Source organism: Drosophila takahashii, chromosome 2R (genome assembly GCF_030179915.1).
Source record: "Drosophila takahashii strain IR98-3 E-12201 chromosome 2R, DtakHiC1v2, whole genome shotgun sequence".
NCBI lineage: Eukaryota > Metazoa > Arthropoda > Insecta > Diptera > Drosophilidae > Drosophila > Drosophila takahashii.
Genome location: NC_091679.1, coordinates 21,524,069 through 21,542,207, shown reverse-complemented (window position 1 = coordinate 21,542,207; position 18,139 = coordinate 21,524,069). Strand labels below are relative to the sequence as shown.

The following is an 18,139-nucleotide window of genomic DNA, read 5'->3' as shown; positions in this document are numbered from 1 at the left end:
TATCAGTTCCACATAATCCAGATTTTGAACATTTTCAGCAATTTTACAACCTTGAGGTAGAGCTGTTAACAATTCCATTTTAAAAACGATTTCTTTAGAGAATCGACGCATCGATCAGCATTAAACAAATTATTATCTCAAGAAGTTATTTGGGCGTGGACAAATGAAAATGAGCGTACTATAACTCAAAGAAGATTAATTAAACTAATGAGTTATAAACCGAAATCTGAACTTTCCATTACTTCCATTTTAATCTTATTCTTCTTTTGATTTTAATTTTTTTTTCGATTTTAAATCGATTTAATCGACCTATTCAGAATTTAATCTAAAAGAATCGATTCACAAAAATTAGAATTCTTTAAAGCTCTACCTTAAAGCTGTTGAATCGTTCAAAACAAGAGTTGTCACCTCATAATGTATATAAAATCTTTTTATTAAAAAGACATCACCAGTACTCACTATTTTCTCTAAAATTAAATTTGAAAGAATATATGTACATATGTAACATATGAAGTTTAACCTACCTTATAAATATTGAATACGCTTGCAGTTAAGATACACACTAACGGTTAAATTAATCTTCTTTTCGTGACCGAGATTCTAGAGCTCCCCGTTTTTAAATTAATATTAAATATAAATTTCCTTCTTCAAAACGAACAAAGTTATAATGTTAAACATCTATTATTTTATTGTTTATTTCTATGGGAGCCATAAGATACAGTGGTCCGATCCGGCTCGAAAAGTGTCATGTCATAGCTTTAAAGCTGAGATACTAGTTCGCATAAAAACGGACATGGACTCGGTTATGGTGCTGATAAAGAATATATATACCATATGTCGTTCTCTTATTGCTAAAAGAGTTATTGAATTTTTAACAATTCGTTTGGCTAAAGTAAAGTAGGCCTTAAACTCTGAATTTCAAGGATTTATCCCTTCTTTAAATTAAACATGCGGACGATTAAAGGGCCTGAATAGGCCGTTTCTGCAGGAGCAGAAACTCCCTCTGTCTGAACAGGCTGTCAACCTAGTGTAAACGATTTCTTAGAGTAAACGATTTCTTAGAGTAATCGAGTTAATGATTTTGGTATTTTTGATTCCACATTAGGTTTTCGATAACAATATATTTATGTACCTAGAACGCGTTAGTGTGCTCGCTTTTTTGGAATTATTTTCATCCCCCTCAGAAATCAAAGGGAGCATATCGATCAAAAGTTTGAAGTTTTCAATTTGAGTCGACAATTGCAGATTTCATATAACATGGATATAAAATCATTTCTTTACGAATTTTGCGCCAAGTCGCGTATCGAACCAAAGTTTGACGTACGGCAAACGGGTGAGTGATTTTCATTGACTATCCCTCAGCCGGCATTTTTCAAGTAGCATATGTGTGCTATTAATATTAACTTCATACATATGCAGGTCCCAAAAACCGTCAGCGTTTCTTGTGCGAGGTGCGTGTGGACCAGAACAACTACATAGGTGTTGGAAATTCCACTAACAAGAAGGATGCCGAGAAAAACGCGTGCCGCGACTTTGTCAACTACTTGGTGCGAGTGGGCAAGCTGAATGCGCAGGATGTGCCTGCGGATGTGGGTGCTTCGGCGGGGGCGGGACCAGGACCCAGGGTCGGTCAACAGGGCGAGGGCGTGGCACTGGGCGGTCAGCAGAAGCGCGTGTTTGGTGACCAGACCGGTCCCCAGGATCTAGGAGAGGCCTACCGCCCACTGAACCACGAGGGGGGTGGCGATGGCAGCCGCTTCAACATTATCGACCATGTCCAGGAGCAGAAGGACATGAACGAGGCTGAGTCCATCGATGTTAACGCCGCTATCCACGGCAACTGGACCATAGAGAATGCCAAGGAACGCCTGAATATGTACAAGCAGGCCCACAACATCCGCGACGATTACAAGTATACGCCAGTGGGCCCGGACCATGCTAGGTATGTGCTTTCTTAATACTTTGAGCCTGCATTCCGGATTTGGCCAAGTTAGTTTTACGGCCAACTCTGCAGTGCAGGCCGCAATCCCTGGGAGAACTGCGAGCGATCCGTGGAGAGCTGGGCAAGCAGAGCGACGTGGTACGATACACTAAACTACTAGAACCACGTCCGGCTGCCTTGCCTGGGGTCTGTAAGGAAAACGGTCGCTCATGCAAGGCGGCGTAGGTGGCAACATACAAGCGCTGGCTTGCCGGCTGCGTCTTCGATATTAGTACCACATCGCTCTGCCAGCTGGCTCCTCTGCCGCTGTCCACGGTCGCCCACAATGGGTGGGTCTGATAGACTGGTAAGTTCCGACCGCGGTCGGTCGCATGACGGTCGGGAACTTTCTCTAAACGCCTTGTCAATCTAGGAGCTTCATGGCCGAGTTGTCCATTTACGTACCGGCGCTCAAGCGGAAAGTGACTGCCCGCGAGACGGGTTCCAACAAGAAGTCGGCCAGCAAATCGTGTGCTCTGTCCCTGGTGCGTCAACTCTTCCATTTAAAGGTTGTCGAGCCCTTTAGCGGAACCTTAAAAAAGAAGAAGGACGAGGAACTGAAACCATACCCAGTGAAGCTCGCGCCCGAGCTGGTTAACAGCATAGACGAGGTGATCCATGTTCTAGACCTCCCAGTCGTAAACCCGCGCAATATAAAAATAGAGTCGGACGGCGCTCCCATCCCATTGATTGTAAGTGATTTGAAACTCTTTACATATTGCTACAAGTGTGTCATACTTACATACTTTCGGGGTCTGCTAATCGTAGGTGGGTGGAAACTTCATTTATTGACAATTTTATGAAATATTGACAAATTAAACCGCTGCTCTATAGCTTTTATAGTTTCAAAGATTTCAGCGCTTAGACGGACAGACAGACGGACATGGTTAGATCGACTCGGCTAGTGATCCTGATTAAGAATAGGGTCGGAAACTTTTCCCCGAATACAATATAAACTTTTACTACACGAGTAACAGGTATAAATACTATTTTTTGTATGAAAAATATGTGAGTTGCCTTGAATTTGGAACATTTGTGTGGACGCAAAAAAGGGACTAATCGTTTAGGCGGAACACAATCTATGGGCCATTCTAAGCCATATTGTCTATGAAACTATATGCCATAAACAACTTTTGACTCTCAGCATTTGCAAGAGATAATACTGGTATTTCGTTTTATTTTTGAGGAAAATAATAAGTATCTGTTACTGATATTCCAAATAACAGTATTGAAAAAAATGTTTTAAAGAGAACTAAAGATTTTTAGCAAAGGAGAGAAACTAAAATTGATATATCTTTAAAATAATTTTCACAAAGGCAAAACGAAAAACCTGTATTTTTCTCTTGCAAATACAAAGGGTCAAATGCAATTCTAGGCACATAGTATGTCTCAGATTAGACCTGAGATTGACTGCCACACAATCGATTTTAAAAATGTTAGGGTTACTGTTGGTTTTTAAGGTATAGTTGCAATCAAATAAAAACACCTCTTAACGAGGTAAAAAACTAGTGACGACCGCACCTTCAACATACAAAAGTTCTGATATCAACATTTGTGACGAAAAATTATTACACTCGTCATTAAATAGACTTTCTAATATTTTCTCATTCGGCCCGCCCTAGCAAACTATTCCAGCCTTTTTCCCTTTACAGGCATTTTCTATTGCAGCGTGACGAATGAGAAAAGATTAGAAAGTCTATTTAATGACGAGTGTAATAATTTTTCGTCACAAATGTTGATATCAGAACTTTTGTATGTTGAAGGTGCGGTCGTCACTAGTTTTTTACCTCGTTAAGAGGTGTTTTTATTTGATATCAGAAGTTTTTGTTTGTTTACATTTGCTCTCATAGGAGCTAATATATACATTTAAATTTAAATTGGTCAATCATAATTTTTAAACTATTGTATTTTAACAAATTAAGTTAAAAAGGCGTTGAAGTATTTCAAAATACCTTTTAAACAAGGTATAGCACATGTCTGTACCTTTAGTAGTATAGAACTTACGAACTAACGAAATTTAGCTATTTTTAGCTTTTTCCCGCTAAAGTAGCGGCTTTTTCCAAAAGTCGTAGAACAAAAGATTCCTATATGGAACTCTTAAGTGCAAATTTACTGATTCCATGACCCTAAAATACAGTTCGGATACCCTCCCACAAAATTCAATACTCAGGGAGCGTTAATTGTTCGAGCTGGCAAAAGTGGCTATTTTCGTATAAAAATAACTTTTAAACGTGACTTTTTACAGTAATGTGTTATATACCAAAATTTAAGGAATCTCAAGGGCTATACAGTTTAAAGTTTTCAAGAAAATCGTTAGAGCCGTTTTTGAGAAAAATAAAAAAAAGCTAAAAAAAAAGTTTTAAAAAATTGTCTTTTGTTCATATCTTTTTAATTATTACATTTACACAAATTGCATATAGAAGGCGTTTATAGCATTTAAAAATACCTTTCAAACAAGATGCAGCACAAGTCTGTAGCTTTAGTAGTATAGAAGTTACGGCTTTCCGAATTTTAGCTATTTATAGCTGTTTTCCCGCTAAACTAGCGAGTTTTTCCAAAAGTGGTAGAACAAAAGTTTTTTATATCGATGGGATGAACGTCATATTAAATTTTCAAAACTTAAGAAACATGTTTTGGACAAACTGACAAACTGACAAACTGACAAACTGACAAACTGACAAACAGAATTAAATTTTCATTTTGGGAAGAAGAAGGAAATCTTATTTTGGCTATAACTTTTGAACGGAGCGTCGGATTTTGACAAATGACCCCTCATTCGACGGGTATTTTCAAAAGGAATACAACTAAAACATTGCGAGGGGGCATTTATCCCCACCGGCCCCAACAGCTCCAAATTTCGAAATTTTCATTTTTTCACTTTCACCGCTCTCTCTCCCAAGTCAATTGATTTTCTTAAAGTCTTGGTATGCAATCCTTTAAGTTATTGCAATACCTTTCGATTGGTGTATCATTCATTATGATCGGACCATCACACTAGATTTTCATTTCTTCGTGTATATATAGTAGTCGCCTTCGCACACTCTCCTGGTGCGCTTCGTCACTATTTTTAAGGTATAGTTGCAATATTGCTTTGAATTGATGGAAGATGGCGTTCTTTACTTAATGTGTTCATTCTATTATTCACATTGAGACCTCGTTAATTATAATTATGTTATAGGTGTATGTATGTACTATTCTTTCTAATTAACACCGTTTTTTCACCAGGTTAACGTAAACCGCATTGACTCTTCTCAACAAGATGGTGAGAAGCGACAAGAAAGCTCTGTAATTCCGTGGGCACCCCCCCAGCCGAATTGGAACACCTGGCATGCATGCAACATCGACGAAGGCGATCTGGCTACAGCTTCTATTGATGACCTCTCGATGGAGTTCGAACGCTCATTGAGGGATCGCCGCCAGAACGACCCCGCATACCGACAATTCCTTGAGTTTCGCGACAAGCTACCAATAGCAGCCATGAGATCCGAGATTCTAAGCGCCATTAATGACAACCCAGTGGTAATTATTCGCGGAAACACAGGCTGCGGGAAGACCACTCAGATTGCACAGTACATCCTCGACGACTACATCTCTTCCGGCCAAGGCGGCTATGCCAATATTTACGTGACACAGCCTCGCCGCATCTCGGCAATATCTGTGGCAGAGCGCGTAGCCCGCGAGCGTTGCGAGCAGTTAGGCGACACAGTCGGCTACTCGGTACGATTTGAGTCAATTTTCCCGCGACCCTACGGCGGAATTCTCTTCTGCACCGTGGGTGTGTTGCTGCGCAAACTGGAGGCCGGATTACGCGGAGTTTCGCACATCATCGTGGACGAAATCCATGAGCGAGACGTGAACAGCGACTTTTTACTGGTGATCCTTCGCGACATGGTCGACACCTATCCGGATCTACACGGTAAGCTAAAATAAGGCTTTGTATTACAAAAATTAAATTGTTTTTCCTCTTGCAGTTATTCTTATGTCAGCCACTATTGACACGACGCTCTTTTCCAAATATTTTGGTGGGTGTCCCGTTCTGGAGGTGCCCGGCAGGGCTTTTCCCGTGCAGCAGTTCTTCCTAGAGGACATTCTGCAAATGACTGACTTCGTCCCCTCGGTGGAGTCGCGCCGTAAGCGCAAGGAGGCAGAGGACGAAGAACAGCTCCAGCTCTCAGAGAACAAGGAAGAGATGGAGACCAACTTTAACAAGGTGTGCGAAGACAAGTATTCACAGAAGACGCGCAACGCAATGGCCATGCTCTCCGAATCTGACGTTAGCTTCGAGCTGCTGGAGGCCCTGCTGATGCACATTAAGTCAAAAAACATTCCCGGCGCCATCCTGGTTTTCCTGCCCGGCTGGAATCTTATCTTTGCGCTTATGAAGTTCCTGCAGAACACGAGCACATTTGGTAATTCAGCCCAGTATCGTATTCTGCCGTGCCACTCGCAGATCCCGCGGGACGAGCAACGCAAGGTTTTTGAGACAGTGCCAGAAGGCGTCACCAAGATAATTCTCTCCACCAACATTGCAGAGACCTCAATTACAATTGACGATATTGTCTTTGTAGTTGACATCTGTAAAGCGCGCATGAAGCTCTTTACTTCCCACAACAACCTTACCAGCTACGCCACCGTTTGGGCCAGCAAGACCAATCTGGAGCAGCGCAAGGGACGCGCTGGACGAGTCCGTCCGGGATTCTGCTTTACGCTCTGTTCGCGTGCCCGCTTTGAAGTGCTTGAGGATACCCTCACCCCAGAGATGTTCCGAACGCCCCTGCACGAGATGGCTCTCACAATTAAACTGCTGCGACTCGGCGCCATCCACCACTTCTTGTCAAAGGCGTTGGAGCCACCACCAGTAGACGCGGTTATCGAGGCTGAGGTGCTGTTACGGGAGATGCGATGCCTCGACATCAACGATGAACTTACCCCATTGGGTCGCCTCTTGGCACGGCTACCAATCGAGCCGAGACTGGGAAAGATGATGGTCCTCGGGGCGGTGTTCGGCTGCGCCGATCTGGTGGCCAGCATGGCCTCCTATTCCAGCACCTTCTCAGAGGTGTTCAGCCTGGACATTGGCCAACGCCGCCTGGCAAATCACCAAAAAGCGTTAAGTGGAAGCAAGTGTTCCGATCACGTGGCAATGATTGTGGCTTCACAGTTGTGGCAGAGAGCTAAGCAACAAGGTGAGCAGGCGGAGGCCCGCTTCTGCGACTGGAAGGGTCTGCAAATGAGCACCATGAACGTGATGTGGGATGCCAAGCAGCAGTTGCTGGACTTGCTTGAACAGGCCGGATTTCCAGAAGAGTGCATGACATCGCACTACGTGGATTCGGAGCCTAATGGCGATGACCCGGTGCTGGACATGTCGCTGGCCCTGCTGTGCCTGGGCCTCTACCCAAACATTTGCGTGCACAAGGAGAAGCGTAAGGTGCTAACTACGGAGTCCAAGGCGGCGCTGCTGCACAAGACTTCAGTGAACTGCAGCAACTTGGCCGTCACCTTTCCGTATCCGTTTTTCGTTTTCGGAGAGAAGATACGCACGCGAGCCGTTTCCTGCAAGCAACTATCTATGGTTTCGCCCCTGCAGGTGATGCTTTTCGGGTCGCGCAAGATTGACTTGGCCGCGAACAGCGTAGTCCGCGTGGACAACTGGGTTAACTTTGAAATGGAGCCGGAACATGCGGCCAAGGTCGGGGCCCTGAAGCCGGCACTGGAGGATCTTATAACGGTCGCCTGCGACAACCCGGCCAACATACTCCAACTGGAGGAGCCATATGCCAAGCTGGTCAAGGTGGTCAAGGCCCTCTGTGTCAAGGGAGCAGGCGACTTCGAACTGCACCGCGACTCGGGAATTTTGCCGCACCAGTCACGCCAATTCAGTTCCGGCGGAGGACCGGCCAAACGAGGTCGCTTCGATGGTGGAGGCGGCGGCGGTGGAGGCCGCTTTGGCAACAGAGGTTCTGGTGGTTATGGCAACCGCGGAAATAGCAGCTTTGGCGGTGGGGGAGGTCGAGGCTTTGGAGGCGGCGGATATGGAAACAACGGTGGAGGGTATGGAAACAATCGAGGAGGAGGCTTTGGGAATAACGGAGGTGGATTTGGAAACATGGGAGGCAACGGCTATGGAGGCAGTGGCGGATCAGGAGGCGGTTTTGGAAACTCTGGCGGCAACTTCGGAGGAGGCAATGGTGGGCAGAACCAAACCGGCAGCTGGGGACGATTTTAATGGACACAGTTGGAAAATCTTCATTGAATTTCTCATTCGCAACAAGAAGTTTACACAAAGAAAAATTAATTTTCTGACTATATTTACTGTGGTTTATAAATAAAAGACACATCTAAAGGCATGCTCGAGTTTTTCACGGGTCTATGTGGGCCAGCTGGCAGTCTATGCCACAAAAGTAGGTCGCGGACTGTCCGTTTGAGTCGCAGATCAGCGCCGGTTTCAGACAAACGCAGCACCAGCGCTGTCGTTTGATCTGCACCAGGAGTGCGTCCACACATTTCGTCACAGGCCTCTTTCCCTGGATTGCGGTGACGATTTGGTCGTGCTGAAACTGTAATTTCCGGATGTCGATGTCCCAGCGTTTGTAGAGGTCGCGAACGTTATGACCCGAAATGGCCGAGGAGCTATCGAAACTCAGAAGATGGGGGTTCGTCTTCACCAATCTGTGCAGCTTCTCCGACGCCTTTCGAATGGCCGCAAAGTTGTTCATGAATTTCCGCTTTAGGCTGGATAGCTGTCGTCGGTTATTAAAGAATCCCTCGGTTTTGGGGACTTCTGAGTCTGTATAGCCTGGAAACAAGTCGCCATGGTCAGGGCTTGACCGGGTTCTTGGTTGCTTGGCTTCAAAGACGACGGTTCGGTCAGAATCGGTGTCCGAGTCAATACATATGGTCTGCGAGTCCTCCATCTTCCTTTCAACGTTCTGCCAAATTAGGAAATTTTCGATAGTGCGCGCCATTTACCGTTCACTGGACCACATGAGATGAATTTCGAGAAATGTCGATAGGCAAAAAGCCTTGAAATAATTTGGGGTATTCCCTCAACCAAGGGTGACCAGCAGAAGAAGAGCTCTAATTAGATTTTACATGTAAAATTTTTAAATTGAGATTTTGAAAGAACGAATTGGTATACTGCCATATCTGATGATTTCACTGCTGGCGCTGGAGTTCCTCAAGGTAGCGTGCTAGGGCAACATTATATGTCCTCTACACAGCAGACATCTTGACAAGCATATGATACAGCTATTCTTAGCCGCTCAAGATGTCCGATGCAAGCAACTGCGCAGCCCTTCATCTGGTCGATGTTGAAAAATAAGATTGGCGAATTAAAGTGAACGAACCAAAATGCAAGCACGTTAAGTTCACCCTGAACAGGCAAAACTGCCCGCTGCTTACGATAACAACACCCTACTCCCGCAAGCAAACGAAGTGACTTATAAAGGAGTATCCCTTGACAAAAGACTCACATGGCGCCGGCCCATTAAAGCCAAAAGAACACACCTAAAGCTAGAAGGCAGTAGCATCCATTGGCTTATCAACGCTAGGTATCCCCTTAGCCTTGAATATAAAGTCCTGCTGTAAAACTCCTTACAACTCCTTATGGACCTACGGCTCCCAGTCATGGGGGAATGCCAGCAATAGCAATTTTGACATAGTCCAGCGAGTTCAGTCGAAGATCTTGAGAACAATCACAGGGCCACCGTGGTGCGTTCGCAAAACATACATACATTGCGACTTAAACATTCTACCAGTCAAAGAAGTGATCGCAGAACAGAAGGATAAGTACTTTACCAAGCTATTGTTGCACCCTAACCACCTGGCGAAAGGTCTAACAAGGTTGAGTCTTCGTCGCAATAACCTACCCACCCAGCGACCGACTTAAGGAAAGCGTGATCAGATTGTAGCCTTAGCACACTGTTAGTTAAATTCTAATGATAAGACTCGTAAACTTATGGTTGGTCTCAAAATTAAGAGAAGATTCAATAAAAAAAGCATTATTCAGTACAAAAAAAAAAATTGGTATAGAACAGCTGACTCAAACTCACTGACCAAAACAACAGCTTAGGGAACCGCTTACGATTTTACAGAAAAAATTGCTTACTGATGATAGCAATATGTTACAGAGTTGGAAAGACTTCTCAAGATTATTGAATTGCTGAAATTTTCGAAAATTGATTTTGTATAAAACAGCTGATTAACTGCTGTTAACAGTTTAAGAAATCCCCTAAAGCCTAGTACTAAAACTGCTAGCTAAGCATAGGACTAAGAGACAGGCAAATTGGTAGCTTAAGCCATCAGCCGCTTTGCATGTAGCATGGTCTTATTGTAAATCAGCTGGGTTCACAAACAGCAAACAAACCGACTGACGGCAATTTCAATATTACAAAATGTTGAGCCGACCTGGGTCGCAAGCTTTAAATTTGCTATTGGCATCACGGTTGCCTCTTCAAAAATAAGAGCAAAAAAAAGAGCCAGCTTTGACTCAAAATTAATAGGGGGATTCCCTAAACTGTTGAATTGCTGAATTGTTGAAAATTCAACAAAAAATTTCAGCAATTAAGGGAACGACCCAAAATGGTTCCTGTTGAATTTTCAAACAGCTGTTATTTGTTGAAAAATTTCACGGAACTTAAAGCATGTAAAATTTGATTTAATATTGCTAGTTACTGTCTAAAAGTGTTACCAAGGTAAAAAGAACCACAAATATGCTTTCTAAGTTGATTTTAAAATAAATAATGCGTACTGGTGATACTAAAATGTTACAGAGTTGCCACGACATTTAAAAAAGGTGACAACTCTGGCTTTTCAGCAATTCAACAAAATTTTCAGCAGCCTCGAGGCTGTTGAATTGCTGAAATTTCTGAAAGTTGACTTTGTATGGAACAGCTGATTAACAGCTGACCAAAATTCAACAATTCAGCAATTCAACAGTTTAGGGAATCCCCCTAATAATTATACTTAGCTTTACTTGGCTGAACGCGACCAATTTTTTTCACCGCTGTCAAATGCGGACTCAGTGTGAACTGGTGTTCAACCGTACTATCGATACAAGGGAACTATACATATCGGAATCACGCTTTCATCTCTAGCATTTCCTTCGGCGCGTAATTTTCGTTTAAGAGATTCATCAATAAAGAATACGTTTTCAGGTTATTTAGACAAAGAGACGAAGCGATGGACTTTGACGACGCGAAAGAGAACATCCAGCCGTTGGCCAGCGGCCGCAACGTGAGCCTGCTGCAGGCGTCGCTCAGCCAGGACTCGGCCCACGGCCAGGAGCTGCTGGCGCATCGCAGGCAGATGGAGGAGGAGCTGCGCACATACGCGGGCGATGATCCACTCGGAGCCTGGTACAACTACATCTGCTGGATTGAGCAGAGCTATCCCGCCGGGGGCAGTGGTTCCGGTCTGCATGCGGCCCTTCACCAGTGCCTCACAAAATTCGAAGAGGATGGACGCTACCGCCAGGACAAGCGTTTTATTAAGCTCTTTATAAAATTTGTAAGTGATCAATGTTGTTTTCGGTGGTGCAATCTTACTTGGCTACGTATATGACTTCTCCACTTTTTAGATGGAGAAACAGAAGGACCAGATCGAGTTCTACCAGCAGATGTACAACAATGGAATCGGAACAATGCTGGCAGACTTTTACATTGCGTGGGCCTACAGCTATGACCTGAGCGGCAACATGCGCAAGGCTGACGAGATCTTCCGCCTGGGAATCGAGTGCCGTGCGGAGCCGCTCGAGGATCTCAGGGAGGCGCACCAGCACTTCGGCTATACCGTGGGTCAGCGCATGCTCTACACTACCGGCGATGTGGCCAATTCAGTAAATCAGGAGCTAAACGAGCGACGGCTGGCATTGCAGTCGTTGCATGGTCGCCGCGAGCACAGGACCAACATGATTACCGTGGGGAGTATCCGAACCGGACAGGCGGTAAAGAGCGGGTTGCCAGGCGTTGTTCAGGTGGGTGTTATTATTGTGAGAGTATTTCTTAAGAATTTCCGTGATTTCTTAAGAATTTACATACAAAAAAACTTGTCGGTCAGCCATGGTTCTATTGTAATATTATTTCAAAGTTCCCCGTTTTGATATAAAAATCAAATGGGCTTTTTCAAAGTCTAAAATTAAAGAAAGCTGAGAAATTTGTAAAAGAGAACCACTCCCCACAAGTGGGGAAACTTTAACCGCGGTGGATAGTTCTAAGCAATATTGACAAAGAAACGATGCAAAATAATGTTTTTTTTAATACCTACTGACTTTTCAAATAAAAGTATTGAAAACAAGAAAGGAAGCTAGCTTCAGCCAGCCGAAGCTTATATACCCTTGTAGATCATTCATTGAATTTAGATTTGCTTGCAAATATGTTTAAAAAATCTAAATTTTTGTTGCTTTCGTATTATTTTGCCATTAATCCTTCCTATGACAGCTATATAATATAACCGTCCGAATTTTGTTAAATTTAATTCAAAATTTTTAAATGTTAAAAAAAACGTATATAAAAAAATATAAAATATATTTTTTTTTCCTTATTAATTTCTATTTTATTTTACGACCGTTCCCATGGCAGCTAAATGATATTGTGATCCGATTTTGTAAAATTTTTTTTCGAAATTTAGAAAAATATAGAAAATGATATTCCCAAGAGTAAAAGGTAATATTTCAAAAAACAGCGAAGCTAGAATTATTTCCTTTTCTCCGATCTTTTTAATGGGAGCTATAAGATATAGTTGTCCGATCCGGACGGTTTCGACTGCAATAGAAAGAAGACTTTTGGGAAAGAATCATCCCGATCGCTTAACAACTGAGAGACTAGTTTGCATAAAAACAGACATATTGTACGTCGCTAGCTTTGAAAAATAAAATAAGATACAAGGCAGTCAGACTAATACTAACTCGTCATCCTTTCCTTAGATCGATGCTCCAAGCACAAGCGGAAGGCGTAATGTCGGTCGCAACGTGGAGGTGTTTAACGACGAAAACGCTGAGGCGATGCCTGTGTCCGAGACGGAGGTAAAGTCCAGCTTGCGTTCAATTATTGACGCAGCTCGCGGGCAGGAGAATATAAAGGAACCAGTAGCCTGGAACAAGGCAAATTCAAAACCCCACAAGCACGGGAGAATCTTTGGAAGTAACACCTCGCCGGGCTTGGGTTTTGACATACACGTTGACGAACAAGTGATGCCCCCTATCACCAATTACGAGCACCGCCTGGAACAGCCCTTTAAATTTCCGCCAAACTTTGTGGCCAAGAACAAGCCTCAAGAGTCCTGGGTGACTCCAGTTACCATAGAAGACGAGCCGAATGGAAGTGGACTGCCTTGCTACAATAAGTGCCTCCTTTATCCGCGCCCCAACCTAGAGTTCTCCCCCGAGGAGTACCGTGCCTACTGCCATCTGAAACGCCGCAATCCACAGCATCCTTTTTTCCAGCGAAACGATGAGTGGTGGGGCACTGGTCAGGTAATTAGAGGCATTCGGTGCTACCCGAACTTTGCCAAGTCTTCCAGGCCACAGCCGCGTGACGAGCTAGACAAATTTTGGAAACCCCCTATCGTGCCTGGCCTGGAGGTCGTTTTCGACAAACTCTACAATGAAGAGGAGCAGCAGGAGTACCAATCAGAGGAGCTGCTGGCAGCCAAGTGGCTGCAAAAGCGCAATGTGACAGTTCATGGCGACTTCGACATGGAGGAAACAGTGTGTTTGCCTGGGAACAAAATGCCACGCCGAAAAAGTTTCTTTCCTTCATCTTCCAGAGAGTCTATGAAGTCACGCAGGGTTTCCTCTGTCCAAGAAGAGAAAGAGAAGGAGGAGACTGAAGATACAGTGGTCGTACGAGAAGCGACATTACCGCCGCCTGCTGTTACAGCTAAGTCGCCTGCTCCAATCGAGCAGAAAGCTGTGCCGCAAATTAAAATATTTGAGGATTCCATCGCACATTCCGATAAGCAGTTTGCAGTACCAGCTCCTCCTGTATGCAAGATAGATATTTATGAAGACTCAGAAGACCCGCAGCCAACGCTAAAAACAAAGCCATCAAATGCCGCACCGCTTTTTGACGGCGATGAGACTTGCTCCACGCAAGTTTTCAACATGTTCATAGAGTCACAGGCTGTAAGTACACCCAAGGGCACACAGAAGCAAGCACCGTCACGTCAATTTGGAACTATTCTCAAAGAACTTCCCCCACCAGAGGACACTGCTTCTGCTCCCGCGGTCGATTCTCCAGTGGAGGCACGGAAACAGCTATCCACCATACTAGAGACCTCTGAACATGGCACCCAAAGCCTGGCGACTAGTGGCGCTACCACAAAGTCTACCATTACCTCTTCGTTTTCGCCCGGATCCAACGTTTGTTCGAAAATGGCCAGCAGGAATGAGGAGTGCACTCCTGGACAAATGCGTCTGCAAGGTATGATTGGTCTGGGGCATTCAGCAGTCGTCGTGGAACCGGACAAATTAAGTGGCGACAACTTTTCCCATCGCGAGTTATGGGAACCAAATGCACCTAGCGTGCCACTGCTTAAGTCCCTGCGCTTCCAGGAGGATAAGACAGAGACTATTCCAAGGCCTCTAGCGTGCTTCCAGGAAGACAGAACTGAAACGTTGCCACGAGTGCCACGCGCTCTGGTCTGTTTTCAGGAAGATAAAACCGAAACGCTACCACAAATGCCTTCCGCTCTGCCTGAGACTTCTTTGCTTCAGCGCTCTGTGGTTGTTGGAAAATCCTTATCCCCACCACAAATTCCTTCTTTAGATGATGAAAACGATTTGTGTGGATTATTTGGAAAGACACCGCCGAAGGTAAACCCTTTTGGTTCTCCAAAACGCAATTCCGACCATACCACTCCCGATCTTTTTAAGTCGTTAAGAGACGCTGATGCGCCCAGTATCAAGCTGCAGGATTCCATTATGACCGACCTTTCCTTTGTGCCTGAGACACAGCCTGAGCCCAAGCCAAAAGCGGAGACCATGCTGAATAAGTTTGAAATCTTTCTAGACGACACGCAGCCAGTGGTAACAAATACAAAAGCAGTACCGTCGATTGGTTCCAGTTTTGGTTTGGACTGCACTTTTCCGGAAACGCAGAAGCCAGTTCTAAGTCCAGCAAAAAACCAGGAAACATTTGGACAATCCCATATGATTGCTTCGTTTATGAAGGATTGCACAGAAATAAGCAGCTGTCCTCCACCGATCCCAACCCCGATCGTCGCAAATAATCTCGCATGTACTTCGACAGAACTGAAGTTTCCCACAGGTTCCATGTCAGAACCTTTAACAAAAGCTTCCGGCAATGACAAATTGGGCAATGCTGAGCTACATGACGACTTTTTTGAGCTCAACGCAGCCACAGAGATGTTTGGCACCAATATTAGTATGATCAAAAATTCTACACTACTCCGTCCGCCAGATGTCTTAAATCCTCCTGAAGAAGAAATGGCAGAATTAAGCATATACTACAAGACAACACCACTGACGCCGAAGCAGTCACATCATTCCTGGTCCCACTCCGATTTGGAAACACCGTCGCGTGAGCACTATGTCCACCCCAAGTCCAATGGCGATCACTCTATGTTGAACGATACCCTGGCCGACGCAAATAGAAACCCGTTCAACGTAGAGCTCATCAGCTCGCTACTCGAATCAATAGACTTCTCCATGTACATCGAAAAACTACCTCACTGTCACCTGGTGGGCCACGTCAAGCGACTTCATCCTAACACCCAGCTGGTGGTCCACAATGAACAGTTCGAGGTATCCAAGATGATAGGCAAGGGAGCTTACGGGTCGGTATATGTAGGGCGGCATCTTAAATCTGGGAAGAAGGTAGCTCTTAAGCAGGAACGACCAACCAATTACTGGGAGTTCTACATATGTCTGGAGATTCACAGCCGGTTATCAAGTGAGCAAATGGTAAGCCTATGATAATAACACAGTCCACTTTAATTTATTATGACTAAAGGAAAAGTAGGGGAAAAATCGGTTTGTTTCATAAATCGGTATTATAACTCGTACGTAAAATTTGAATTTTCGTGTTTTTTTAGGGTAAGCCTTTACGACCCTATAAAATATATATATTCTTGATCAGGATAACAAGCCGAGACGATCTAGCCATCTCCGTCCGTCTATTTGTCCGCCTGAACGCTGTGATATCTGAAAGAATAAGAGCTAGATAATTGGGGCTTAAGGTCTAGATTCCTTAGCTTCCTATTCAGCGTAAGTACTTTGCGATTGTGCCACGCCCACTGTAGCGCCCACAACCGCTTTCGTCTAGCTCCCACATTTTTTAAGTCTTTGTAACAGTGTAAATGAGATCTTGTTTTGATTATTAATATTCATCTAACAACCGATTTTAAAAATCGCTCCATTCATTAAAATTATGAGCGATCAAAGTTTATTCCGAGAGATGGCGCTAGTTCGAAAAATCGGAATCTGTTGCTCTGGCAACCACATTTTTAAAGATAGAGAGTAAAAATTGTTTCATACAAATTTAGTAGTATCTCGAATTCGAGTGAAACGTTTGAAAAATCCATTTTATTATTTACTTCTTCTCCCATTAAGAAAAATCTGAGGAAAACTCTTAAAAATACTCTTCTGCTTAAACAAAATTGACTCCACGGCCCCAGGTGCAATTTTATTGACGCGGCAACACAAATCTAACACTATCCACTAGCAGTAAAGTAACCTACCACAAAGAGCTTTAAAATTTAAATTGTACTCAGCATCTTAAGTTTGTATCTAGTCTAAAAAATATAAAAATTAAAAATCGGAGGTATTTTTATTTTTATTTGAGTGGTATTAGAGGGGAATGTTTGTTTGATAGGTAGTATTAATTGTGAAGTAAGCTATACATCAGAGAACTATTTGATAAACTATTACCATTAATTAAAGCAAATTAAACATTTTACAGATTCCAGCCTACGCACATATAGATTATGCCCTGGTGGGCAACAATTCCAGCGTATACATCTCGGAATTTTCAGACTATGGTTCACTTATCGGTGTGTGCAACAAGGTAAAGAGTGTCACAAGTAGGAATCTAGACGAGTATGTTGTAATGCACTTAAGCTGTCAGATGCTTGACATTGTGGATCATCTGCACGCCATGGGTATCATTCATGCCGACATAAAGCCGGATAACTTTCTGCTAATGAGGCCGTAAGTACATCCAGCCAACTGCTAATGCTCTTTGCCGAAATTTTCATTTATTCCTTCTGTTTTAGATTATGTTCTGATCCAAACGATGTGAGTCTACAGCTAATTGACTTCGGTGTGTCTATAGACACCAAGCTCTTTCCGAACAATCAGACATTTAATTATGTCCATCACGATGATCTGTTCAAGTGTATTGAGATGCGAACCCAGCGTCCGTGGACTTACCAGCTGGATTTATTTGGTCTGGTTGGCGTCATGCATGTACTGCTATTTGGGCGCTATATGGAAGTGGCTCAACGATTTCCGAGCACCGTGTGGATGCCCAAGACAACCATACCACGCTACTTTCAGCGGCAAATGTGGGAGAACGTGTTCCGAGCACTGCTTAACATTAGAGACTGCCGCACCATGCCCAATCTGCAGCAATTACGTACTCAGCTCAAGTATGCGCTGGCTGAGAAGGAAAAATATGTCGGAGAGGCCATCAGCAAGTTTAATACAATACTACAACAATAGCTTTTTAACTGTATTTTTCCTGAATCAGTTTTTCTTATGCATATAAATCATTTTTAAATAGTTTTTTAAGATAAAGTATTTTCTTAGTAACGGTTTTATTTGGCTCTTGAACAAATATACAGGTTAGTTAACTAAGTAATGCGTGATTTGGTTCCACCATAGTTCTAAGGCAAAGAGATCGCATATCACTTTCGTTTTGCCGACGTTTTAAAAGCCCATGTTCAACGGCTTTAGTAAACGTATTAACGGTTTTATTTGGCTCTTGAACAAATATACAGGTTAGTTAACTAAGTAATGCGTGATTTGGTTCCACCATAGTTCTAAGGCAAAGAGATCGCATATCACTTTCGTTTTGCCGACGTTTTAAAAGCCCATGTTCAACGGCTTTAGTAAACGTATTAAGCGGTCGCTTTCAAACTTGGCCGCATTTTTTTACCCTTGCAGAGGGTATTATAATTTTGGTCAGAAGTTTGTAA

At 43.6% G+C, this 18,139-nt stretch overlaps 2 protein-coding genes across 3 annotated transcripts; both read left to right on the top strand.

Annotated features, from left to right (window-relative positions):
• The first annotated feature begins 1,118 nt into the window (after window positions 1-1,118).
• Window positions 1,119-8,331, top strand: mle (dosage compensation regulator mle). Of its 2 annotated transcripts, XM_017140155.3 has the most exons (5): window positions 1,119-1,333; window positions 1,420-1,942; window positions 2,355-2,673; window positions 5,207-5,897; window positions 5,953-8,331. In XM_017140155.3, exons 1-5 carry the CDS (start codon window positions 1,258-1,260, stop codon window positions 8,208-8,210), a joined length of 3,867 nt encoding a protein of 1,288 aa, XP_016995644.2. In that variant the 5' UTR covers window positions 1,119-1,257; the 3' UTR covers window positions 8,211-8,331. The 2 variants fall into 2 exon arrangements, with proteins under 2 accessions (XP_016995644.2, XP_016995645.2); XM_017140156.3 differs by lacking the exons at window positions 1,119-1,333; window positions 1,420-1,942 and adding an exon at window positions 1,975-2,288.
• A 2,735-nt stretch (window positions 8,332-11,066) lies between these two features.
• On the top strand, window positions 11,067-17,738 carry LOC108056385 (uncharacterized). The gene is made up of 5 exons (XM_044392792.2): window positions 11,067-11,491; window positions 11,562-11,957; window positions 12,906-15,905; window positions 16,903-17,150; window positions 17,216-17,738. The coding sequence occupies exons 1-5, from the start codon at window positions 11,165-11,167 to the stop codon at window positions 17,661-17,663; spliced, it is 4,419 nt and encodes a 1,472-aa protein (XP_044248727.1). The 5' UTR covers window positions 11,067-11,164; the 3' UTR covers window positions 17,664-17,738.
• Window positions 17,739-18,139: the final 401 nt, after the last annotated feature.